At 36.6% G+C, this 21,510-nt stretch overlaps 1 protein-coding gene across 3 annotated transcripts; it reads right to left on the bottom strand.

Annotated features, from left to right (window-relative positions):
* Positions 1-527: 527 nt before the first annotated feature.
* AUR3 (ataurora3) lies at positions 528-21,088 on the bottom strand. 3 transcript variants are annotated; one of them, XM_088961990.1, is made up of 7 exons: positions 19,611-21,088; positions 19,273-19,515; positions 19,081-19,176; positions 18,345-18,559; positions 18,186-18,258; positions 18,016-18,109; positions 528-811 (listed from the first exon to the last, which is right to left on the bottom strand). In XM_088961990.1, the coding sequence occupies exons 1-7, from the start codon at positions 19,767-19,769 to the stop codon at positions 768-770; spliced, it is 924 nt and encodes a 307-aa protein (XP_088818116.1). In that variant the 5' UTR covers positions 19,770-21,088; the 3' UTR covers positions 528-767. The 3 variants fall into 3 exon arrangements, with proteins under 3 accessions (XP_088818116.1, XP_088818117.1, XP_088818118.1); XM_088961991.1 differs by lacking the exon at positions 528-811 and adding an exon at positions 11,982-12,292; XM_088961992.1 differs by lacking the exon at positions 528-811 and having other exon boundaries at positions 17,722-18,109.
* Positions 21,089-21,510: the final 422 nt, after the last annotated feature.

Below are 21,510 nucleotides of genomic sequence, written 5' to 3'. Positions count from 1 at the left end.
TAACTTTATAATGATCAAAATACCCCCTCCCAACACCGAAAAAACAATTAGTTTTTAGAGTATTTTGGGTAATTGAATTATTTTCAATTCCTATAAATAGCCCTATGGCCCCTATCCTCCACCATTCTTCTCATCACATCAATTCAAGAATCAACATTCAACAATTCTCTTATTCTTTTAATCTCTTCAGTCTTCCCTCTCTCAGTCTCTCATACATCCTTTGCAATTTGAGTGAATTCTGATAGTCCCATTACTCATAACTTGATACTCTGATTGGTTGATTGTCTAATTCTCCAAGTTAACAATTTGGAAGACTTAGAGCCTTGGACGTTGTCACGTTGAAAGGCTTTAACTGTTGAAATCAAGTTGAGATTCTAAACCGACAATCCGAAGTAAGTCCAGTTAAATTAATTTTATTTTTTTAGAATTTAAAAAAATGGTCAACTCTTTCCAAAACCCCAAGTTTAATAGCCCGATTTAGAAAATATTTAAAATAGAGGATGCTGAAAGAAAAGGGAAAAGAGCAATTTGTCAAAAATGTATAAAAGACTTTAACTAATATAGCAAGGATGATACAAGCCATATGACCAAACATTGTCTTACACATGAGAATAAGAAATAACCCACAATTTCAAAGAATTATTGAAATAATGGAAAATAAATTTTAAAAATATTAGGAGAAGTCAGAGCACATTTCTTGCCGCCAATCCCGATAGGCCACCATAGCATGTGATTCGTGATCTACTAATCCCTCCGATGTCTACAGGCTACAATTCCATTAGAGTCTTGTCTAGTTGTTTTAGTGCAGGACCTACAGGTACAAAGTATCAAGGTTGGCTAGATGCATTCATGATGCAAAATATAAATTACGCCTTTACAATTACAAGACAAAGGAGGGCACGATGCCATTACATACACCAAATATTTCACCTGAAGCAGATGATGAAAATGTGAATACTTTCATCATAATGTACATGTAAATTTTGTTTAAATTGTAAAATTTAACAAATAACCCACAATTTTTTATTTTTTTCAAATTATTGTAAATTTTGTTTTAATTTTATTTAATTTATTTGCTATTAATGTACTTTTGTATTTTCAATTTGTAACTATATTGTATTTTTTATATTTTATTAATCTACTCCATTTTCATATTTCATTCATCCAAATATGAAGTATGAAATATCCAACCATTGTATATTTCAATATTTGTATGCTTTGTAATTTGTATCATTATTCATTCAAATTTAAATAAAATAAAATTCCTATTTGAATTGTTTTACACTTTTATTTTTTTTTTTTTGGTTAATCGTAAATTCGTAATCCATAACCATATCCATTCAATCTAACCTAATTCAACCCAAGCCCAAGGCCTACCCTATGGCCCAAGCCCACGACACAGCCTACAGGCCAGCTCGGCCTAGGCCCGTGGCACGGTACGAAACAGCACAGGCCCATACAGGCCTGGGCCATGGGCTGTACCAGGCCAACCCCCAGAATTTTCACTTTGGAGGGCGACACGACCCATGACAGCTCACAGACCAACACAGCACGGCACGGCACAGGCCCACTTTACACTACTACCTACGGTCGTCGCATAGACGTAATCTTGCCTCAATTGACTTAAAAAAAAAAAAAACAAAGAAGAAAAGAGAAGAAAACATTGCCATGATTGCAAAAAAGAGAATAAACGAGGTGGTGAAAAATTTCCTGGTGCAAGAGGTGGTGGATTAGGGCTGTAGTGGTGACATGGGTCGTACTGGGCTTACCACCTATGATAAGCCACGCCCAGGCCAAGCTTTGAGCCAATGACATTAATTAATTTTTAAATATCTTAAAGAGTGCACCCCACACCTCCCCCGGTTGGGATATGCCGTGGGGTGCACTTTGCTGATTGGAAAAATATCTATTTAAAATAAATAAAAATTTATAAACAATAATATATTTAATTTAATATAACAAAATAATAAATAAACAATCAGGGTCATCACGCAATAGAGTGAAAGAGGGAGAGATGCCTTTTGTCATTATATTTTTGTTTTATACAGTGGAATAATTGTAAACAGTTAAACAATAATTAATTTAATTTAATAAATAAATAAATTTAATAAAATAAATGGGATAAATAAACAATCAAGTGAAAGAGTAAATATATATAAATATATATACAATTCTAGGTCTTTGCTAGCAATAATAATTTGTTAGATTATTAAATTATTAACTAATTAAATAATTTAGTAAAATAAATAAACAAATAAATAAAACTTTATGTATTATCAACACAAGATTGGTAAAGGCTATCTCATTATTTTTTTCAAAATCTTTAAAAAATATGGCTTAGCCCGATTCATGGCCCATCAATAATTACATAATGTATTAATATATATATATATATATATATATATATATATTATTCATTTTATTTTATTATTGCATATATAAACAATTGTGTACATCAAAATTCATATAAAATAAAAATTTAATATCTTTTTTAATTTTTTGTCTATTTCTTAATTTATGTTAAATTTTTCATTTTTTTTCAAAATTTTTTAAAAATATGGCTTAGCATGATTTGTGGCATGGACTGACCTAAGACTTGGCTCGTGACACGGCACAGGCCTACGCAATCTCAAGCCGTATATTATATACAATAATTATATAATATATTAATATATATAAACTTTCTTTTTAATTTTATTATATTATTTCATTTTATTATTGCATATAAAAACAATTGTGTACATCAAAATTCATATAAAACAAAATTGTAAGATCTATTTTTTATTTTTTATTTATTTTTTAATTTATGTTAAAATTTTCATTATTTTTTCAAAATTTTTAAAAAACATAGCATAACCGAGTTCGTGGCCCGACTTGGCATGCAGACCAACCTGGCCTTAGCCCAGTTCGTGGCCCGGCTTGGCCTAAGACTTAGCCTGCATACTAGGCCAACTTTAACCCGATTCGTGGCTCAACCTAGCCTAAGAGTTGGCCCGCAGACTAGCCTGGCCCACAGCACGACACAAGCCCATGCGGGCTTGAGTCATTTATTATATACAATAATTATAAAATATATTAATATATATAATTCTATTTTCAATTTTATTATATTATTTCATTTTATTATTAACAATTGTATACATCAAAATTCATATAAAATAAAATTTAAAGATCTTTTCTAATTTTTTATCTATTTTTTAATTTATGTTAAAATTTTTCATTTTTTTTATTTTTTTTAAAAAACATAGCATAGCTCGGTTCGTGGGTCGATCTAGCCTAAGACTTGGCCCATGAACCTGCCTGGCCCGCAGCATGGTACAGGTCCTCAAGGCTCGAGCCATATATTATATACAATAATTATATGATAGTAATATATATATATATATATATATGATATATAATTTTATTTTCAATTTTATTATATTATTTCATTTTACTATTGCATATATAAACAATTGTATACATCAAAATTCATATAAAATAAAATTTTAAGATCTTTTTTAATTTTTTGTCTATTTTTTAATTTATGTTAAATTTTCATGTGGAGAATCTGTAATTTGTTTCAAGTTGGGATCAAATGATATTTTTGGATTGGCTGGCCAATGTATTTTGCTATATTTGGATGGCCCAATATGAGATTCTTTTTAATAGCAAGGTAAATCCTGTGGATTGGGTAACAGGAGTGTAGTCGAGACTAATCTCTGTTATCAATGACTTTATCTTTGTGAATTTTCATTCAATTCCCAGTACTGCAGGTTTCCAAAGCAAGATATGGAGAAAATCTCTTCATGAATTTCTTAAAATAAATTGTGGAGGCACTAAAAGTGATACCTTTGGAGATCATATGGTTCGATCATCCATGGAGCCATTGAAGCTAAGCTGAAAACTATTCCATCCAGACATTCTTTTACTAGAAGTGTTGGCTAAATGTTATTGCTGAACTTGAGCTTGCCTCCCTTCTATGTATTAATTTGTCTGGCAAAGCAGTGACTTTACCATGGAACAATCTTTATTTGGTGGACTGTTAAAAATCTTCAGTGGTTAACATGCAATGTCTCTAGATTAGGTAATCAAGCAGCCCATGATGGTTTTTGGATGGATAATCCTGGAATGTGTGATTATGTGACGTAGTTGACGTAGACTGTGTAAGTCCTATCTTATAATTAAGGTTTTATTAAAAAAGGATAAGGAAACATATATGAGCATGAGCGAGAGCATGAGGAAAAATTGATGTTAGGCGTTGTTGCATCAAATGGACAGTAATAATACTTTGGACTTGCTACAGAAGAGAAGATCTAATTCTTGCATCTCTACTAATTGGTTATATGCTATTTGATCCTTTGTGTGATGGTTAGGGCACTCCATTGGATCAAGACTTGGAGCTGCTCTACCAATTTTCATTTGATTATGTATGGAGAAATTGGAAAACAGTTGCCAAGAGTTCTTCTAGAAAGGAAAGAGTGGAGGTTCATTGATTGCTTCCAACTGAAGATTTTGTAAAACTGAACTTTGATGGAAGCAGTTGAGGTAATCCAAGCCCTTTTGGAATGGGAGAAGTATTGAGAGATGTAGAAGGTAAACTTATAACGTTGTTTTCTGGCCCTGTGGGTATGGGTGACTCTCTCAAAGCAGAATTGCTTGATGCAATACAAGGAGTGCAGATCACTAATGAGCTAAAGATAGCATCATAGCAAATATAGTGATTGAAGGGGATTCAAAAATGGTGGTGGGGCATAATTTGGTGCTATAGGAGTGAAATGAAAAAGTTCAAATGGCTTATCAGAAATTCAGAGATATGAACTTGAGGATACAATGGGTGAGGAGATTAGCAAATGAGATGGTGGATGCTTTATTTAGCTAAGTAGGGGATGAGCTTGTTTTTGTTGTTTTATTGAAAGGTAGCATCTCAGGCCTCTATAAGGGATGCCTGTAAAGCTTCTTACCTCAAGTTTTAATAAAATTTAAGTTATTTATCAAAAAGGGCAACAATAAAGCATAATAATGATCAATTTTTATATCTTTGCAACTACAAGGCAACCCAGTATAATATATGGATTTTGACCTACCAATGTGTGGGTTTGATCAGGCTACAGCAAGTTGTTCGGGTTTGAACTTCTCACACATGTTTAACACTTATCTTTTATTTTGGCTGTATAGTAAAATTGGATACCACAAATGTAAAATTTAAGGTAAGTTATTAAGGATTTTTTTCTTTCGATTTTTTTGTTTATTTTAATATAAGTGTTAGTTATATATCATTGTTTATTTCACTTTTTATATCTCATAATTACGTAAAACTATAAATCAATTGTTAAATGATAGTTTACCTCACTTCTACCAGAGGCATGATACATGCCTGATGCCTCATTAGTAATATTAAAGATGTTTAAGTCATTGTAGAGAACACTGATGTGGTCCCCACTACTGTACTCGTATGAGTTAGTTATTAGTTGATAGTTATTTTTAGTCAAGTCTTTGAGTCAGTCTTTTATTTTTTTTTTGCCATGTAAGCAATAAGGGTATTTCAGCCCTTTTATCTTTATTTGAAGATTAATATAAATAGTAAGGGAGGAGTGGCGGATCAATTAATCCTCTCCTTTCTAATCTCCCCTTCCATCTCTTCTTCTCCTCCTCTCCTCTCTTCTCTTATCCTCTTCTTCTTCCCAATTTTTCTTTGTTAATTGAACACTAAAACTAGGCCTGATTGTAGTCTTATTCGACTACATGGTATCAGAGCCAACCTAGGAGTTCTTGTGGTAGTCTAATATGGTTGACTACATAAGAACTTCCTAGGATTGTTGGCAGTGTGCGGCTAGCATTGGAGGATGGCCAGCAATCAGGAAGAGTTAGACAATAGGAAGAACTTTCAAGATTAGGGTTCAGACTTGATTTTGAAGGTGGCGGCCAGTGTTTCACTGATGTAGGTTGGGTTTTTGAGATTGATATATTAAAAGATCATTTTTTTCTAGTTATTTTAAGAGGTGCGGCTAAGAGATTTCTTTTCTTGGACTGTTCTTTATGATTGATCTATTAAAAGAATACTTTTTCTAGTTATTTTAAGAGGTGCGGCTGAGAGATCTTTTTCTGATTAAGAAAGATCTCCTTTTCTAGTTATTGATCTAGTTCTTTGCTTGTTTCTTGACCTACGACTAGTTCTAGGTTTAAGACTCTAATTTCTTGACTGTCGCCAATTCTAGGGCAGCAAATAGTTCAGTTTCAACCTTGCACATTAAGGTGTTTTTAGTTCTCTGGAAGATTATCAGAGCTGTTCTTTTTTTGGGTGGATTGCCGACCTAGAAGGGTAAAGTAGGTTCACCTGTTAGCAAATTATGGGTGAGATTACCCAATCTTAGTAACAAAAGAGGTTTGTTTTTTTACCTTAGGTTCAGTTGTTAGCAACTTCTAGGTGTAATTACTCAGTCTCAGTGATAAAAGAGGTATTCTTTGACCCTTTCCTTGACAAAGAATGGAGTTTAAGAGCCAAGGGGAAAGTTTTTTGGGGATTGGTGGTGCTGGTAGCATACCCGAGAATAATTTTTAGATTACCAATGTCAAGTTTAATGGATCAAACCACTTGGAGTGGGCCCAATCAGCCATAATGGCTATTGGGGGTAGAGGAAAGCTAAGTTATTTGTTGGGTGATGTGAAAGAACTAGCCAAGGAGGACCAAATATATGACAAATGGGTTCAAGAGAACTATTTGGTTATGACATGTCTGTGCAACTCTATACAACCACATATCAACCAAAACTATTTATGGGCAAAAACAGCTAAGGAAATTTGGGATATCATGAAAAAGACCTATTCCCAACCCCTCAATGTTGCTAGGGGTTATTTTTCAAATATATGCCAAACCAGTCTCGGTTTATTTTTCAACCTTGGAATCCTTGTGGCATGAAATTGATCACTTAGAAACAATTGAGTGGGAAAGTCATAAGGATGCACAAGCTTATAGAAAGTAGATTGAAACCAATAAGGTGTTTGAATTCCTAGTTGGTCTGAATTCCAAGTATGACATTTTGAAACAACTTCTAACAAGAGATAGTGTGACCTTATCACAAGCTTACTTTCTAGTGCACAGTGAAAAGAGTAGAATGAAGGTTATGTTGCAGCATCCCCCTCTTGAATCAGCCTTGGCAACAACTAAACCTAGGTTTGGGGGGATAAAGAGAGAGATATGAAGAAGGAAGACAAGAGGGACCTGATATGAAAACATTGCAAGAAACCTAAGCATACCAAAGAAACCTTTTGGAAGTTACATCCTCATTTAGTTCCAACAAAACTCAAAAATAAAAAGGGGAATGCTAATATGGTTGTTACTACTAATTGTGCAACCTCTTCAGGCACAAAAGCAGTACCACTAGACACTCTAGTTGTTCTTTGAGTTGCTTTGACCAAGTTGGAAAATGAAGTTGGTAATTCAGCATCATCATCTCATTTATCAGTTACAACATCAGCTCCTCCCACCTCAGTTTTTGCTCATTCAAGTACACGGGGCTCAACTTATCATGCTTTAGCTCCAGGTAACACTGAACATTGTTGGGCGATAGACTCAGGTGCATTTAATCATATGACTGGCTTGCCCTCATTGTTTATTACCTATCACTTATCCTCTGGTAGAGACAATATGTCTATTGCTAATGGTTCACTTGTTCCCACCTCTGGCAAGGGAGACATCAAGTTGTCTAGTGCAATTTCCTTGTCTTCTGTTTTGCATGTTCCTAAACTTAGCACTAATTTGCCTTTAATCAGTAGTATTACTAAAACCAGAATTGCTCAATAACATTTTTTCCTGATCGATGTGTTTTTCAGGATTTGGAGTCAAGGAAAGTGATTGGGACTGGCTATGAAACGAATGGGATCTATCTGCTTGGAGGAAATTCGCGCTGGGAAGATAGTGAAGTTAGGGGGTCTTTTGTTTCTCAGTTTGTTGGTCAAGTTATGCTTTGGCATAACCGTTTGAGTCATTTATCTTTTAGGTCTTTGAAAAGCTTGTTTCCTAGTTTATTTGAATCCATCCAGATGTCCAATTTAAAGTGTGAAAATTGTGAGCTTGCAAAACATTGTAAAACAACATATTCATTGAATAATAAGAGAAGTGGTATTCCTTTTGACATTGTGCATACCGATGTTTGGGGACCTTATCACATCACTGTTATGGGGGGTACAGATATTTTTTGTTGTTTATTGATGACTATACCCATTTTTCTTGGGTCTATTTGATGCGTTCCCGAGATGAGATTCATATCTTAACCTAGATCTTTCATCAGATGATTTTAACCCAATTTGGGGTAAAAATCAAAATTTTTAGATCCGATAATGCGAAAGAGTACTTTAAAACATCACTAGCCTCATATTTCCTTGACCATGGAATTATTGGAGGTGGCTAGAAATATTATGTGTAACTCCAATGTGCCTATGCGTTTTTGAGGAGATGCTATTCTCACATCTGTATATCTCATCAACCGAATCCCTTCACAGGTTCTTGACATGAAACCTCTATTCACCCTTTTATATCTTGATAAAGAGATGTTCTCTATCCCTCTTAAAACCTTTGGTTGTACTTGCTTTGTTCAGACTCTTGGCCCTCAATGTTCCAAATTTAATCCTAAAGCCTCGAAGTATATTTTCCTTGGATGTCACTTTCTTTGAGGATGTACCTTATTATCCTAGGGTTTATTCTCACGGGGAGAGTAATGAGGTTGGAATTAACACATCAGAGGTTCCTTTACTTGTTCTATTGAATGAAGAGAGATGTAATGGGGAAGATTGTCAAAGATGTCGGAATTTGAGAGTTTATCACAAACGGTGGAGGCAGGTTGATTTCAGTCATCAACAATCCAAGCCAGCCCCAATTCCTTCTGTGGATCCAAAGGCAAGTGTCATTGCACCTCATCCACAACCCATTGTATCTCATAGTTCTTGTCTTATGATCATTTGTCTCCCTCTTACAAGTCCTTTCTTGCATTCATTGTTGATATTATCATTCCTATAACAGTGCAGGAAGTCCTGTTAGTTCTTGAGTGGAAGGACGCAATGAAGGTAGAAATGGATGCCTTTAGTAGACGATCAAGGCAACAATCAGCCTTGAACCCTAATAGACTTCAGATTAAGAAAAGTAAGAGGAAGAAAGAAAAGAGAGGAGAAGAACTGGAGAACACAAAGGTTTGAAAAAAGGACATATTCTAATGATCTGCCGCCGCCACTCTCTTAGTATTTATAGTTTATGTTCAATACATAGGGGAAAGGACAAATCTGCCCTCAATACTTACATGACAAATAAAGCAAATAAAAACTTAAATAAATAACAACTGAAATAACAAACTAACCACCAAGTGACACTACCATGACTGAAACAAATATACATATATTGTCCTACGAACACAGTGGGGGCCATAGTTGTGGGTCCCACATTAGTGTTCTCTACACGCCCCCTCAAGTTGGGAATAGATATTTATCATTCTCAACTTAGATAGGTCTGCCTCTAACTTCTTCCTTGGTACAGCCTTGGTGAGGATATTCGCAAGTTGCATGGTGGATGTGATATACGGGAGACACACTTCTTGTGAGGAGACCCTCTCTCGCACAAAATGTCGATCAACTTCAATATGCTTAGTTCGATTATGCTGCACCGGATTGTGGGTTATATTAATAGCCGCCTGATTATCACAGTACAGCATCAAGGGTTTCTCATAATCAAGACCCAACTCTTCAAGTAGTGATCTCAACCATAGGATTTCAGCCACTCCATTAGCCATTGACATGTATTCAACTTCAGCACTAGAGCGGGAATCAACACTCTGCTTCTTACTCCTCCAAGAGACAAGGTTACCTCCCACAAGGGCACAATATCCAAAAGTAGACCTCCTGTCATCAGCACTCCCAGCCCAATCGGCATCTGTATAGACCTCCACCCTCATGTGATTATTGTTCTTGAATAGTATACCTCTACCCAGGCATCTCTTCAAGTATGATAATATTCTATATGCCACAAGAAGGTGAGTAGTTCTAGGGGAATGCATGTACTGGCTGACAACACTAACTGCATAATTGATATCCTAGCCGAGTGAGGCAGAGATATAGGAGTTTTCCAACCAACCGTTGGAACATAACTTTTCTTCAAAAGGCTCCCTGCTCTCTACACTAATCTTGTGATTCTGTTCAATGGGTGTATCAGCAGGCTTAACACCTAACTTTCCAATTTCCGCCAACAGATCCAGAACATATTTTCTCTGAGAGATAAAGATCCATTGTTTAGATCTAGCAACCTCAATACCCAAAAAGTACTATAGTGTACCAAGATCTTTCCCCTCAAACTCTTGATGAAAGAGTTGTTTGAGGGACTCAATCTCATTACTATTATTTCCTATCACTACAATATCATCCACATATACAGCAAGCAAGGTCAGAGAGGAGTCCACCCTCTTAATAGACAGTGTATGATCTGACTGGGCCTATACATAACCAAATTTTCCAATGGCTAGTCTGAATCTATCAAACCAGGCTCTAGGTGACTGCTTCAAACCATACAATGCCTTGTTCAGTCGGCAAACCTTCTTACCTATCTCTGTATCATAGAATCCATGAGGCAACTACATATAAACCTCTTCCTATAAGTCCCCATTCGGAAAAGCAATTTTAACATCTATTTAGAACAAGGGCTAAAAATGACTTGCTACAAGAGATAACAGAACTCGGATGGTAGTCATCTTGGCTACTAGGGCAAAGGTCTCCAAATATCTATACCATAAGTCTAGGTGAACCCCTTTACAACCAGCTGAGCTTTGTACTTTTCAATGGAGCCATCAGCATTATGCTTCACAATAAATACCCATCTACATCCAATTGGTTTCTTTCCTTTGGGTAAATCAACTAGCGCCCAAGTATTATTTTTCAACAGGGCATCCATTTCAACTTGCATTGCATCTTTCCACTCTTGACTGATAAGGCTTCTTGCATTGTTCTTGGAATAGGGAAATGCAGTGAGTTGTAGATGTGGTGCAATGTCGTTTCCCTTTACGGACGGCAATAGGGAGGTCAAGGTCATCCGCAGGAGGGGAAGTGGCAACAGTGGAAGGTGTCTCAATGGGCTTTGGGACTGTAATACCTGGATCTGGAGCCACAGAAGAAACTGGAGCTGGCCTAGACTGCCGATGACTAGAATCAACCTGCCTGCATCGCCTATGATAAACTCTCAACTCCTGATCCCTCTGACCACCCTCACCATTACAGCCTTCATCACCCAATGGAATAGATAAAGGAACAACCCCACTCCCCCTGCGCTCCCCCTGAGAAAAGAGACCCAAATCCCCACTCTCACTACTCTCCCCCTGAGGAGAAACCTTAGGATAATAGGGTGTCCCCTCAAAGAATGTGACATCCATGGAGACAAACTTCTTCCCTGAAACAAGATCATAGCAACAATAACCCTTTTGAGTTTGTGCATAACCGAGGAAAATGCATTTGAAGGCCTTAAGTTCAAATTTGGAATGATGGGGCAGAAAAGCTGAACAAAACAGGTACAACCAAAGGTTTTAAGGGGAACGGTAAACAACTCATCTGGGTAGAGAAGGGAGAAAGGGATTCTCATATCAAGAACTCAGGAAGGAACCCGATTAATGAGATATACGGCCGTGAGGATAGCATCACCTAATGCTTCTAGCTACCTCCAAGATGTTCCTATTCTTCCTTTCGGCAACTCCATTCTGCTGTGGTGTATGAGGGCAAGTGCTCTGGTGAATAACTCCATGATTAAGGAGGTAAGAGGTCAATGGCTTAGCTGCATTATCGGATCTAAGAACTTTGATTTTGGCCCCAAACTGGGTGAGAATCATCTGATGAAAGTTTTGGGTCAGAGTGGGAACCTCATCTCGAGAACACATAAGATAGACCCAAGAAAAACGGGTATGATCATCAATAAATAACAAAAAATATCTATACCCACCCATAGAAGAGATGTGATATGGCCCCAAACATCAGTATGAACAATATCAAAAGAATAATCACTCATTTTATTACTCAAATATTAAGTTGTTCTACAATGTTTGGCAAACTCACAACTCTCACATCTCAACTTGGACAACTCAACAGACTCAAATAAAGCAGGAAACAGACTTTTCAAGGACCGAAAAGATAAATGACATAATCGGTTATGCCAAAGCATAACCGGACTCACAAATTGAGAAACAAAGGACTTCTTATCCACTAGCTCTTCCCAACGAGAACTCTCTCCGAATAGATAGATCCCATTCGTCTCACGGCCAATCTCAATCACCTTCCTCGCATCCAAATCCTGAAAAACACGTCAATCAGGGAAAAAGGTTACTAAACAGTTCATATGCTTGGTAATACTACTAACTAAAAGCAGGTTAGTATGTTTGGAACATGCAAGACAAAAGATAAAGAGATAGTATCCGATAACTTAATGTCACCCTTGCCAGAAATGGGAACAGAAGAGCCATCAACAATAGATATTCTATCTCTACCGGAAGACAAGTGATAAATAGTGAACAATGATGGCAAACTAGTTATATGGTCGGATGCACCTAAATTTATTACCCAACAATGTTCAATATTACCTAGAGCTGAAGTATGGTAGGCTGAGGCTCGAATACCTAAATGTGCAAATGCAGATGTGGCAAGGGCTGATGGTGACTGAGATGGCTGAGCTAAACTCCCAACTTCCTTTTCCAACTGTATTAAGGCAGCCTGAACCGTGACTAAGGTCTCTAGGGGTGTGCCTTTTGTGCCTGACGAGGATGTTGAATCAATATTCACAGCTACATGAGCATTATCCTTCTTATTTCTCAGTTTTGCTGGGACCAAATGAGAAAGCAGCTTCCAACAAGTATCTTTTGTGTGTTTGGGTTTCTTGCAATGTTCACATACCAGGTCTCGTTTATCTTCCTTCTTCCTGTCACTTTCTAGATCACCCCCTGACTTAGGTTTAACAACTGCCAGGGCTAGGGAAAGGGGTTGATGTTGCATCATAACTTTCCTCTCGATCTCTTCACTATGCACTAGGGAGTATGCTTAAGAGAGGGTCACACTATCTCTGGTCAGTATCTGTTGCCTCACAATGTCATATTCTGAATCCAAGCCTGCCAGAAATTCAAACACCCTATTTGTCTCGACTTGCTTTCTATGAGAGTGCATCTTTGGGACTCTCCCACTCAAAAGTCTCTAGATGATCAATCTCATGCCATAGGGATTTCAAGGTAGAGAAGTAAACAATAACTAGTTTCTCTCCTTGTTTAAGACTATTCACTTCACACTTCAGTTCATAGGCTCTAGCAACATTAAGGGGTTGGGAATAGATTTCTTTCATAACATCCTATATCTCTTTGGCTGTCTTTGCCCACAAGTAATTTCGGCTGATATGTGGCTGCATAGAATTATACGGCCATGCCATAACCAAGTAGTTCTCTTGAACCCACTTGGTATACATTAGGTCCTCCTTGGAATGTTCTTTCACATCTCCCCAGAGGTAGCCTAGTTTTCCCCTTCCCCTAATAGCCATCATGGCTGATTGAGCCCATTCCAAGCAGTTTGACCCGTCAAATTTCACAGTTGTAATCTGAAACCCAGTTTCAGATATACTACCATAACCGTTGTTCCCAAAACTACATTCTCCCTGATTTTTAAACTCCATCTTTGGTCAATAATCAGTAGTTACGAACTGTTAGGATCACTTCAACAAAAAACAGCACTTGGATAGTCAATCACAACCAGAAATCAGTATGGAATCAATGCAGGTCTGATCTGAAACCAATCTGTAATCACAGTATATGCATGAAACTAATGCAAGTCTGATTTGAAACCAATCGGCAACCACAGTACCAAGCAGTCCGTACAAGTTTTTCACCTCCTAAAAGTGCTCAAAACCAAAAATAGGTCTGAAACCAGCTTAAAGAGCAATCTAAGATGCTGGAACAGAATTAGGATTTCAATCGTAGGTCTGAAATAAGTGCCCAGCCACACTTTCCAAGTAGATAAAAAAGTCCGGCCCAACAGTTAGGTTTGTCACAAGGTTAATGTCAAACCCTAGAACAGAGAGAAAACCCTAAAACAGTTCGACCGCTCCTTCTAGATAGGTCCAACCTATCTTGACTGATAGCAATCTCTAAAAACAAATAAGACATACCCAGAGAATGTTGTTCGCTACCTTCCAAGGTTGCCTGAACCCTAGCCTTCTCTAATTCTTCCTGATTACCAATACTCTGCAAGTCGTGGCAAGTCTTCCACAACTGCTAAGTTCTTCTGGTAACCTCCAAGAATCAGCCAGCCAACGAACACTTCTTCATAAACTTCCAACCCTAGATAGTTCTCATGTGGTCGGCTACTAGACTCACATGAGAAACCCTAGAAAGGCTCTGATACCAAGTAGACGATCAAGGCAACAATCAGCCTTGAATCCTAATAAATTTCAGATTAAGAAAAGTAGAAGAAAAGTAAGAGGAAGAAAGAAAAAAAAAAAGAGGAGAAGAACTAGAGAACACAAAGGTTTGAAAGAAAAGACAAATTCCAATGATCTATCGCCGCCACTCTCTTAATATTTATAGGTTATGTTCAGTACATAGGAGAAAGAACATATCTATCCCAGTACTTACATGACAAATAAAGCAAATAAAAACTAAAATAAATAACAACTGAAATAAACTAACCACCAACTGACACTACCATGACTGATACAAATAATTACACATATTGTCCTACGAACACAGTGGGGACCACAGTTGTAGGGCCCACGTCAGTGTTCCCTACACCTTTCTGAGAAACAATACCTACAAGCTAGTTAATCAACCTAAAGGGAAGAAACCAGTTGGATGTAGATGGATGTTTACTATGAAACATAATGATAATAGTTCCATTGAAAAGTATAAGACCCGGTTAGTTGCAAATGGATTTACTTAGACTTATAGTATAGATTACTTGTAGACTTTTGCACTAATAGCAAAGAGGACCACTATCAGAGTTTTATTATCTCTTGTAGCCAATTACTCTTAGTCATTGTTCCAAATGAATGTTAAAAATGTCTTCCTCAATGGATACTTGCAAGAAGAAGTGTACATGCAGTTGCCTCCCAATTTTTACAGTACAAAGACAGAAAAGAAGGTTCGTCGACTGAATAAAGCCTTGTATGGACTAAAACAGTCCCCCAGAGCTTAGTTTGATAGATTTAGACAAGCTTTTGAAAAGTTTGGCTATGTGCAAGCTCAGTCAGATCACACTGTTTATTAAGAAAGCGGATTCTTCCTTAACTCTACTGTTGCATATGTGGACGATATTGTAATGATAGGAAATGATAACCGAGAGATTGAGTTTCTTAAGCAATTTCTTCATCAAGAGCTTGAGGTAAAGAATCTAGGAGAGCTACGATATTTTTTGGGTATTGAGGTAGCTCGGACCAAGCATGGAATCTTTGTTTTTCAAAGAAAGTATGTCCTTGATTTGTTAGAGGAAACAGGAAAGTTGGGTGTTAAGCCAGCTGACACACCTATTGAATAGAACCACAGGATCAGTGCAAAAGGTGGAGATCCTCTTGAAGATAAAACTATGTTCCAGCGGTTAATTGGAAAACTCCTTTATCTCTGTCTCACACGACCAAACATCATCTATGCAGTCAGTGTTGTTAGTCAGTAAATGCATTTTCAAAGGATATTGGCATATTTGAAGAGGTGCTCAGGCAGAGGTGTACTATTTAAGGATAATAATCACATGAAAACAGAAGTTTATACAGATGCGGATTGGGCCGGTTGTGTTGATGATAAAAGATCTACCTCTGGATATTGTGCTTTTGTAGGAGGTAATCTTATTTCTTAGAGGAATAAAAAACAAAATGTTATTTCTCGTTCCAGTGTTGAAACTGAATATCGATCCATGGAAATTGGTGTGGCTGAAATACTATGGTTAAAATCACTATTTGAAGAATTGGGTATTGCTTATGAGAAACCTCAAATGTTGTATTGTGATAATCAGGCTACTATTAATATAGCCCATAATCCAGTACAACATGACAGAACTAAGCATATTGATGTGGATCGACATTTTATTAGAGAAATGGTTGAATCTCAAGAAGTATGTCTTCCATATATCACCTCCAACATGGAGCTTGCCGATCTTCTCACCATGGCAATTTCCAAGAAATTAGAAGCGGATCTATGCAAGTTGAGAATGACAAACATCTACTCCTAACTTGAGGGGAAGTGTAGAGAACACTAATGTGGTACCCACTACTGTACTTGTATGACTATTAGTTAGCAGTTAGTTGTTAGTTGGTAGTTGGTAGTTATTTTTAGTCAAGCCTTTGAGTCAGTCTTTAATTATTAGTCTTTTATTTTTTTCCATGTAAGCAGTAAGGGTATTTCAGCCCTTTTATCTTTATTTGAAGATTAATATAAATAGTAAGAGAGGGGTGGTAGATCAATTAATCCTCTCTTTTCTAATCTCCCCTTTGATCTCTTCTTCTCCTCCTCTCCTCTCTTCACTTATCCTCTTCTTCTTTCCAATTTTTCTTTGTTAATTGAACACTAAAACTAGGCCTAATTGTAGTCTTATTCGACAGTCATCGCTCATCAAACTGATTCTTTCTTGAAGAAGGGGTTTCAAGAAAATTCCAGCATGTCCACAGTCCACCAACCAACCAATTGTTGCAAACTAATACTCAGCTATTATGAATTAAAAATAAACTATTACAAACCTATAAATTGTTTACTTTCAAATTTAAATTTCCATATTAATTAACGGTGCTAAAAGTTATATTTACATAAATGCAACTATTAAAACTTGATACAAGTCACTACATGAAAGAGAAAGATTCTTTCATTAAGATATAATACTACAATTTTTCAAAATTGCATACACTAATTTTAACTTTTTAATGAGTCGACAATTTTTAATTGCATACACTCTAATACTCAGTTATTATGACTTCTCTTATTAATATTATATTAACCAGGAAATTAAAAAAGAAAATTGATTAATTGTTCATTTAAATTAGTAATTTTCTTAATTTAGATCATATTTTAATTCTTCTACCATTTCCTAATGTTTCTTTGGCATATCCCAACAGTACACACTTCACACAAACTATTAAAATATATGTTTCTTATGTGTACCTCATGTGTATAGACTTTATTTAATTGTCATTTGAGACTTAGATTTAGCTTTATTTATGTATTTATATGATTTATTTGTGTTTTCCTAGCATATCCATGTGTATCTTAATATTTTCCCCATATCTACGCCTATACAAAATATGTGCAATACATCTCTTAAAATTGCTTTTCCAATACTTTAAACCCATGAAGAAAATAGACCTCCCCCTATGATTACAATGGGCTACTTTGAAAGCTGTGATAAAGCAGCCCTTGGCCAGGAATATATCCCATGTAGTAGCCTAGCTGTTTGATGTAATATTTTCTTCTTCCTTTTTGATCCTTTAACCTCCCCCCACCCCAAGTACCTTTTAAAAAAATGTCCAATAGTACCCATTTTGGTGCCAACCCAAAGAAACCAAAGATTGACAATGACATGCTGCTATAAATAAGAATAACATACCCATTACAAACAGATCTGCAGAAAAAGTGTTCATTTGGTTATTTATGCAGAAATTATTGGATTAAATAAGACCAAAAACTAAAAAGAGTTCACAGCCTTGCAAATTCCCAGATTAAGATAAACACATGGTTGGTCTCCATACAAGAACAACTTAGCAGATAGGAAACTAAAAGATACTCAAAACACTGATTCTAAGACAAAGAAACATGTAGAACATATACATCAGTTTTGTATTCTAGGCCTTTAGCATATAAAATATAAAACAGAAAGAAGAGGAAGAAAACAAGGAGCATGATTTGAAGGATCATACTCAATACAAAGTAAATGAAAACCTTTATAATGTATTATGCAGATTTTTACATATCTATGAGGAAATTATTTGCCGAGTTACATGTCTAAGCATTCTAACCCTTGGAACAGACAACTCAGACTGGGGTTCTAGGTAATACTACTCACTGCAAGTACCCATAGAGCTTGCATTCTTAACAATCCAAGGATGCTCCATGATCTTCTGAAGGGAAAGCCTTTTTGAAGAGTCCTTCACTAGAAGCTGCACAATTTTTGTTAAGATCAAGATACTAAATGCCACATCATAAGAAAATAAGGATACTAAGAAGGAAACTCACCCGACTAATGAGATTTTTTGCTTCTGCAGACACATGGGGTGTAGGAGGGAAGCTCAAATCAACCTTCATTATCCTGTAATCCCATCAACAATTTGTTCAACCTACATAGCTCCATCAAAGTTCCATGTAATCCACAAGATACTTGAACCCCATCCTCACCTTCTGAATGTATCTTTTTGACTCTCAGCCTCAAATGGAGGGACCCCATAAAGGAACTCATAACAAAGTACACCTAAAGTCCAGTTATCAACAGCGTAGTCATGGGCTTTATTCTCAACCATTTCTGGAGCTAAATAATCTAAAGTTCCACACATAGTGTGTCTTTTGCTTCTCGACTGAACAGACCATCCAAAGTCGGCAATTTTTAGTCGGCCCTGCAATCATAAAATATGGTTAAAACACTTATTCAGGGCAGCATTCGTCCAATACATCCTATCTTATTGGATGATCAAAGATTTGGATAATTGTAGGTTGAGCAAGCTAAGTTTAATTTATTCCAATGATCAAATATAAGAAGTAATGTCTAATAATCTAAAGTAAATAGTGCAGGCATGTCAGTCCCATGTCAAGTCAAAGACAATTTCAGGTAAAATCAAAGGCACACCCGAGAAAGTTTGAGTGAAAAAATTAATTTATAAGATGATGCAATAAACACATCTGCGGTCTAGAGAAACCAAAAACAATAAACACCGGCAATTTTAAGAATCTCTGCTTACATAACTCAGCACAAACCATGATCTTCTTTTCCTTTTTTTTTTATAATCCACGCCAAACAATGATAGGTAATCTAGTAAATTTCCATTTTGTGTTTTTTTTTTCTTTGAGCTGATTATGCTACTTAGTTTCAACTGAAAAAATGAAAATAAAAGAGAAAATAGAAGGCTCCGTAGAGTACCTCAAAATCCAGCAACAAGTTCTCTGGTTTGATGTCTCTGTGAATTACATGTTTGTCATGGCAGTAAGCTAGCGCTTGCGTGAGGCTCGCAATATACTGTGTTACGGAAGAAACAAAATAAGAAAACCCTAGAACCATAGAAAGGACAAAGGAGAAAAGGATAAAATTAAAAATAAACTGGAAGAATTTTACAGTGGCTGCTTGCTTCTCGGATAGGTATCCGGACTTCCTCAACAACCTATAAATCTCTCCCCTGTGTGCGTACTCGAGAATTAAGAAGATTCGCTCACCATCGTGAAACCAACCGAAGAGACGGAGAACATTTGGGTGACTGAGACTACTCTGTATCTCCATCTCCCGCCTCAGCTGGTGGTGCAGCCTGTACTTCTCAATTTGTTCCTTGAATATAACCTTAAGTGCAACTATATATTTGCTCTGAAAACACAACCAGCGCCCCCGGTGTTATAGTGATTACAAGAGTTACAATCAGAAGTCTAAATCGAAATGATGGAAAATTGAATCGTGGGTACCTTCTTTTCTCTGGCAAGATACACTCTCCCAAACTTCCCTTTCCCGAGAGATCTTCCGATATCGAAATCATGCAAAGACCATTGCTTCCGGGATGGTTGTTGTTGCCGGTGCTGATTTTGTTCATTCGTTCGACTGGATTCTTGAATTTGGGAATCCATGTGGATATCTGATCTGATCTGAGCTAGGGTTTGGGATTCGAAGAAATGAGAGCGGATAGAGAAGCCGCTCGATGTTACATCTGAGAATCTGTTAGCATCGTCCTGTGTCGATGAGAAGATGAGAGAGGATAGAGAAGCCGCATCGGAATGCGAGGGAAGTCTGTTGTGACTTGTGATTCAAATTCAAAAACTATATTGCTTTCAAGTTTTGACGGACTGCATCCGTGGACATGGTAATTTGACCCGTCCCCGTTGGGGCTCCGACGCACTCCGCCGATCGGGTTTGGGTTCGGGGCGGTTTGTGATAGGGGACGGACGGACGGTGTTATGATATGTAACTTTAATATAATTTTAGGTAGATTTTAAAAAATAAAAAGGGCAAATTTTTTAAATTATCCCTATTATTTAGTTAATTAATAAATTATACTTTTATTATTTAACTATTGTACCTTAAACCATCTATTCTCTACAATTGACTACCTCTACCCCTATCATTAACACCCCATAATGTTTCATTAAAATCATATACACGTAAAACTACGTGCATAATTTTTTTTTAAATCCAATATTGTAATCTGGGTAAGAATCACCGCCCATATCTGTTGTGTCTTGGGGGTCAGCAAGTTGATTGGTCCGATATTGGAGCTGAGGCTAACAAATCTCGATCAGATCAATGTCTCGTTCAATCAGTTGAATGGCCCGATTCCGATGAATCCGCAAAAGTTGTCGACTCATTCCTTAGCACTTACCTCTGCAACTCGCCAATTGCTCCTTGTCCTAATGAAGCAGTGCCACCGCCAAGCCAGAGGTAGTAGCTCCAACAACAGTGGTGGCAACAACAACACACGAAAATCTACCTATTATTTTGAACAAGAAGCTCATTTTCTTTGGAAATGCTAGTGGGGTTTTCAATCTGGAGGATCGGTTGAGGTTTTGGGGAAGGGGACGTTTGGTGTTCAGAACGAACAAGAGGCTCATCTTCTTTGGAAATGCAGGTAGGGTTTTCGATATGGAGGATCTATTGAGGGCGTTGGCTGAGGTTTTGGGGAAGGGGACGTTTGGTGCTCGAAAATCCAAGCAGAAAACCAAACGGAAGTGCCATTTTGTGACGACAAACCTTCGAAAATCTCCAATTTTCAGAAATACCACGTCGGCAATTTTGTAACGACAGTGCCATTTTTCTCTAAGAGAGGGACTACTAATCTAGCATCACCACTATAGAGGGAGGAAGGGGAGAATGAACAGTAGTTTTTTTGGAATTAGGTTAAATGAGGAAGAAACCAAAGGCAAATGGGACTTTCATCCTTTTTGTTAGGATTTAAGAATATGACAATTGTTAGAAGGGGTTGTTTAAGATAATAGTTAAATAATAAGGGCATAGTTTGTCAATTAGCTAAATAGTAGGGGTAATTTAAGAAATTTCCCCCCAAAAAAATTGGTTGGAGATAGGACAAATTCAGGGATTTTGTTTCACATAAGGACAACGAGAATGGGATTAATATTTTAAGCCCTATTAGAGTATAGAGTAAGGATGGAGCAGGGGTCAGAGATAGTGCATGCAAAACCAGTGGTGAACAAGAAAAATCAAAAAATTGAATCAAACCGAAAATCTAGTTAACTAAACCGATCTGTATACATATATTTGTATATATTTTATGTATATTATATATATTTTTATATAATTCTATTTTCTATATATTATAAATTAATAAATATATATTTGTAATACATAATATATAAT

This window comes from Nelumbo lutea, chromosome 1 (genome assembly GCF_056320005.1).
Source record: "Nelumbo lutea isolate HS-2025 chromosome 1, American lotus-T2T, whole genome shotgun sequence".
Lineage (NCBI taxonomy): Eukaryota > Viridiplantae > Streptophyta > Magnoliopsida > Proteales > Nelumbonaceae > Nelumbo > Nelumbo lutea.
Note: the sequence above shows the minus strand (reverse complement) of the source record. Positions and strands in the feature narration are given on the sequence as shown.

What these genes read in the sequence shown, in the direction of transcription:
- AUR3 (XM_088961990.1), bottom strand. Translation starts at nt 19,769, where the DNA reads ATGGATTCCCAAATTCAAGAATCCAGTCGAACGAATGAACAAAATCAG. An exon ending in CCGAGAAGCAAGCAGCCACT is followed by an intron (nt 19,177 to 19,272) that starts GTAAAATTCTTC and finishes TCCGTAACACAG; the next exon opens with TATATTGCGAGCCTCACGCA. An exon ending in CAAAAAATCTCATTAGTCGG is followed by an intron (nt 18,110 to 18,185) that starts GTGAGTTTCCTT and finishes AAAATTGTGCAG; the next exon opens with CTTCTAGTGAAGGACTCTTC.